The sequence below is a fragment of the Quercus robur genome, chromosome 2 (assembly GCF_932294415.1).
Source record: "Quercus robur chromosome 2, dhQueRobu3.1, whole genome shotgun sequence".
NCBI classification, from domain to species: domain Eukaryota; kingdom Viridiplantae; phylum Streptophyta; class Magnoliopsida; order Fagales; family Fagaceae; genus Quercus; species Quercus robur.
In genome coordinates this window covers 12,787,460-12,793,323 of record NC_065535.1, presented here as the reverse complement: position 1 = coordinate 12,793,323, position 5,864 = coordinate 12,787,460, and the positions used below count along the sequence as shown (strand labels likewise).

Sequence of the window (5,864 nt, the reverse complement as noted above, 5' to 3'; positions counted from 1 at the left end):
GTTTTTTTTTTTTTTTTTTGCAAATATTTTAGCTGTTAACTTTTTAATAATAAAATAATTTTTAGTTTTTTTTTCACACATTAACATAAATTTTATTAAAAATAAATATTTTTCATTAAATATGATGTAAATAAGCTACTGAAAATAAATAATTTATTTAAAAAAAGAAAAGAACTTTGTGCCGAATTTTACTTTATGGTTAAAGCCTTAAGGTGCTCTATCCATTGCATGGTAATACCCAACAGTGTAGCCATGCAGGTCCCCCCGCCCAACTCATTTTTTGTTAATCCCAAAAAAAAGAAAAAAAAGAAAAAAAAACCCTTAAGGTGCAGACTTGCGGTGGACGTGCTTTTTGGCTTCCCTTTATGTTCTTGACCACTTTTTCTTTTGGAAAAGAAATGTGCTTTTAAAGTTATTCTTCTTTTTTAATCCTTTATTTAAAAGAATCCAAGAAATTAATTTCAGTTAAACCCTGCGAGGGAATCAACATTTAAATAGGGCCATATTCCAGCAGGTTAGAACTACAGAAAATGTTGTAAACTCATAATACAGAATACCCATTTTCATTGAACTGCATGGTGATAACCAGCATATATAGCATTTTAGTCATCCTTTACAAAATGAGAAGCTTCTTCACTTGTAATCGCCTCCACTTTACTTTAATTATCTTTCTTTTCTCAGTATGCTTTTCTACTTCGCGCTGTGGTGACCTTGAAGTACTTTTGAAGCTCAAGTCCTCAATGATCGGACCCAAAGGCTCGGGCATGGATGACTGGAAACCCTCTTTGTCTCCAGCAGCACATTGTTCCTTCTCCGGAATTTCCTGTGACCAGGATTCACGAGTCATTTCTTTGAACGTGTCTCACACACCTCTCTTCGGTTTCATTTCGCCTGAGATTGGGCTATTGAACAAGCTGGTCAGTTTAACACTCGCTGAAGACAGTCTCACGGGGATGCTTCCTATGGAGATGGCAAACCTCACGTCACTCAAGGTCCTCAACGTCTCCAATAACGTTTTCTACGGAAACTTTCCCGGAGAAATAACCCTGCGAATGACACAGCTTGAGATTCTTGACACTTACAACAACAATTTTTCCGGGCCACTTCCTACAGAGCTCGTGAACTTGAAAAATCTCAAGATTCTTTGTCTTGGCGGGAACTATTTTTCTGGGCCAATTCCAGATAGTTACTCCGAGATTCAGAGCCTCGAATTCTTGGGCTTGAATGGCAATTCACTTACCGGCAAGATCCCGGCGAGGCTGGGTAGGTTAAAGAATCTCAAAAAATTGTTTGTTGGGTACTACAATGCTTTTGAAGGAGGTATTCCAGAGGAGCTTGGATCCTTGAGTTCGCTTCAACGCCTCGACATGGCGAATTGTAACCTTACGGGCGAGATTCCTAAGAGTCTAGGCCTTTTGAAGAACTTGGAATCATTGTTTCTACAAATCAACCAGCTCACGGGTAATATACCTTCTGAACTCTCTGATTTGGTCAATTTGAAAACGCTAGACTTTACAGTTAACAAACTTACTGGAGAGATCCCAGAAAGCTTCTCGCAACTAACAAATATCAGTCTAATCAATCTGTTCAAAAATAAACTTTCCGGTGGAATTCCTGGGTTTATTGGTGACCTTCCAAATATTAAGGTGTTTCAGATATGGGAGAACAACTTTACGTCTGAACTCCCAAAGAACCTAGGTAAGAATGGAAAACTTGAAGTTCTTGATGTCACATCTAACCAACTTACTGGTCCGATTCCACGAGATTTATGTAAAGGAGGGAAGTTGAAGATGTTGGTTTTGATGGACAATTTCTTTTCTGGACCAATTCCCGAGGAGCTTGGAGCTTGTAAGTCGCTAGTGAAAGTCCGAATTCAGAAGAACTTATTCAACGGGACGATTCCTGCTGGGATTTTTAACTTACCCCTAGTGCAAATTATTGAGGTTAGCAACAACAATTTCTCTGGCGAGCTTCCCTCCAACATTTCAGGGGACTCCCTTGGAATTCTTGATCTATCCAACAATAAAATCACAGGAAAAATCCCTCCATCAATTGGAAATCTTAAAAGCTTGCAAACTTTATTCCTGGGTAGGAATACATTTCAAGGTGAGATTCCTAGCGAAATCTTTGATATAGATACATTGTCAAAGATTAACATCACTTCAAACAACTTCAGCGGTGAGATTCCAACTTCAATATCTCGTTGTACTTCACTTTCATCCATCGATTTTAGTCAAAACAGTCTCTCCGGGGAAATTCCAGAAGATATTGGTAGTTTGAAGATTCTCAGCACTCTTAATCTTGCTCATAACCGACTTATTGGGCATATACCAAATGAAATTTGCTCCATGACAAGCCTCGTAATCCTTAATCTATCCTACAATAGTTTTGTGGGAAGAATTCCTAGTGGTGGGCAGTGTTTCTTGTTTAAGGACAGCTCATTCACTGGAAACCCAAATCTCTGTACCCCAAGCATAGTCTCTTGCCCAGCTATGCTCGATCCACTTCAAGACTCAGGTCAAACTCGAGGGAAGTTTTGTTCTCCAGTGTTCGTTGTTGCTGTTGTAGCTTTGGCAACTGTTTTGTTGTTGGTACCATCTCGGGGCCAAACATGTCATGAATGCGAAGGCAGTGTTGGGATTATTCATCTTGAGAAGCCTACATTAGAACTCACAGACGTCAATTGTAGCCTTATTCCTGGCAGCCGCGAATTCCAGGAAAATACATCAAAACTCTCTTAGCTGTCAGATGTAGTTTCTGTCATGAAAATGGTGGACCCTAGGCTCAATGGCCTATGGGTACCTTTGGGGCTTTGATAAGTTTGTTGTAGGATATGAGTTGAGGATGTGAGTTTTACTTGACCCACCACAAGAGAAGACACAATAAATCTAAATGAACAACCTTTTATAATAATTTTTTTCACAAATGCTGAGTTGCTGCGTTTTCAAGAATAGACAATAAAACTGTGTTAGTGATGGGTGCATGTAAATGAATTATGCTAGCTTGGGACACCACTTTTGGCACAATTTTGTGCCATAACTCGCCATGTGGCGAGTTGTAATTGGTAAGAATGTGTTCCCACATGGTCTACTGACATGCCCTTATCAATTACTACTCGCCATGTGACAAGTTGTGACACAAAATTGTGCCAAAAGTTGTGTCCCTAATATAATTCCATGTAAATACAGTCTCGGCAAGTTGTAAAATTTATTATGTTTTAAACATTATTTCAAAAGCCCTTGACAATATTGAAAAATATTGTGAAGCTTTAGATATGTTACAAAACTTGTGAGTTCCAATTAGGGTTTGAAAATATACAAAAAAGAAATCAATATGTGGCTTGTCTAGATGATAAAGATCAATATTTTTGAATAAATAATAATAAATACAACATGCAATAATAGGGTGACAAAAGGTAATTCCCAAGCTTTTTATGGTGAGTGAAGCGCTTGTTGAAAATGTCCAAACTTTCTTTTTGTCAAAGTAAAATGTTGATTTCTAAGGCCTTGTTTGGATTTTTTTTTTTTTTTTTTTTTTTTTTTTATCATCCATCACTCCTCACTCAATTTCCGCCACTCATCACTCATCACTCATCACTTGAAACACCCCACCCCGTTTGGCACCATCACTCACTTGTCATCACTCAATATTTTTCAACTGTTTGTGGGACCCACCCAATGTCAGTTGACTTTTCTCTCTCTCTCTTTTTTTTTTTTCTTTTTCCCCTGCCTTTCCCCTTTGTTTTTCTCTGCTTTTCTCTTCATCCATGTTAACACATATTTTAATCAAGCCCATCATGATCCTTATTTTCATACTTTTCCCAGATCTACAATATAACCAAATGGCTATCCAGTAATTTATTAGGCTATCTAGTATTTTTCTTTTCCAAAAACCCAAAAAAAAAAAAAAAAAAAAACCACCGCCGCAGCCGCCGCTACAACCCATAGTGACAACAGCAACATCAACAGCAATGACAACTTCGACATCAACAGCGGCAACAACTTCGACGAACTCGAGAAGAAAAAAAAGGAATGGAAACCCAATGAAAAAAAAAAAAAAAAAATCAACGTGAAAAGAAAAGAAAAGAAGGAAAAAAAAACCAAACACAGAAAGTGAAAAGAAAAGAAAAGAAGAAAGAAGGAAAAAAAAAAAAAAAAAAAGAACCCAAGCCCAAAAACCAACGTGGAAAGAAAAGAAAAGAAGAAAAAAAGAAAAGGAGAATAGAAAAGAAAAGAACAAAAAAAAAAAAAGAACCAAACCCAGAAAGTGAAAAGAAAAGAAAAGAAGAAAAAAAAAAAAAAAAAAAACCCAAGCCCAGAAACCAACGTGAAAAGAAAAGAAAAGAAGAAAAAAATAAGAAGAAGAAGAAGAGGGGAATAAAGAGAGCCAGACCCGTGAAAGCCAAAAAAAAAAGAAAAAAGAGAAAAGAAGATAAAGTCATTGCAAAAAGTCTGACTGTGGGACCCATATGTAATTTTAATTACAAAAATGCCATTGAGTAATGAATTATGGAAACTGAAAACAGTTAAAATGTATTTTCAGTTTCCATAACTTTTCACTCAAAAATCAAAGAATTGAGTGATAGAAACAGAGTTATTGAAATCCAAACAATCTTTTGAGTCATGGGTCCCACCATTTTTTAGTTATGAGTTATGGAAACAGAGTTATGAGTTATGGAAACGGCAAATCCAAACACCCCCTAAGTTATTAGCTTGGTTTGTTGAGCTAATATATGGTACATTGTATATTAGTAAGCTATTACCCCACTAACTAGTTAATCAAGCATGAAGTCTTATATTAGGTGAATTCTTCCTTTTTCCTACATCGCTTCCCATCCTACTTGCATGTGTTAAGCATACCGCCAACCCTTATCCTTAGCTAGGACAAATTCAAGTTGTTTATACCATAAATTTTTGTATCAAAGGCAACTCAAAAGTCCATACTTTCATCTCAAAATTAAAGTACAATTAGATATCAATAGTATGGTAATTTCAATATGATTTTACTATGTCAATTTGGCCTAGACATGGTGAGTTTTTATGATGATAAGAGATTCTCATCCATAATGAACTTCTGTTTTGCTTACACAATTAATATATCAAGAATGAAAAATGCTATTATAAGCTTGGTAATTATGTCTCATGTAATCTTAGTAAATTATGATATATGATGCTTGTTGGCATCCCATTTTATCCCATATTTAAAATAAAAAAACAATAATAATTTAACATAGTGTGAGTACCCAAATTACAGTTTTATCTTAAATAGTACTCGCAACATTGGGAATTAAATTAATTGACTTCATTTACAACAAATTTAAGGGAAATGTTTATCTCTGAACCAATTTGATGAAATTTTTTTCAAATTTACTGTCATAATTAATATAACATTTCTCGTATATTTTTAGTTTCATAACTTATTTATTGAATCACTTAACATATTTAAATAATACTACATGCAAGTTGTAAGGACCTGATTTAGACTCCTAACCCAACAAGTATATGGACTTAAGCCTAAAACAGCCCAAAGCAATAAATTTGTAGAGAATGGGTTAGAAAACTGGGCTTACGTGAACCAAATAACAAAAAAACAGGTTTTGATGCTAAAAAGAGAAAGATAATAGAAGTTTGTTAAGGAATGATGTTTTCGGATTGATCCGAGGATGCTAATTCTTAAATATTTTACTCTTAAAGCTCTATTACAGATTTGTTTACAGTTTTTTTTTCTTCTTTCCCATGGAGGGTCTTTCACGTTATATAGTTCTATTTGGATCATCTTAATCCTACACTTGTTGATCATCTGAGCCCTTACTTGAGTACCTGTCCCATTAGACATCCTTTTTGGCTTTCTATGAGTTGCATTCG

The 5,864-nt window shown here is 35.6% G+C and overlaps 1 protein-coding gene across 1 annotated transcript; it reads left to right on the top strand.

Annotated features, from left to right (window-relative positions):
- Positions 1–513: 513 nt before the first annotated feature.
- On the top strand, positions 514–2,913 carry LOC126712427 (receptor protein kinase CLAVATA1-like). The gene has a single exon (XM_050411752.1). The coding sequence runs from the start codon at positions 576–578 to the stop codon at positions 2,739–2,741; it is 2,166 nt and encodes a 721-aa protein (XP_050267709.1). The 5' UTR covers positions 514–575; the 3' UTR covers positions 2,742–2,913.
- Positions 2,914–5,864: the final 2,951 nt, after the last annotated feature.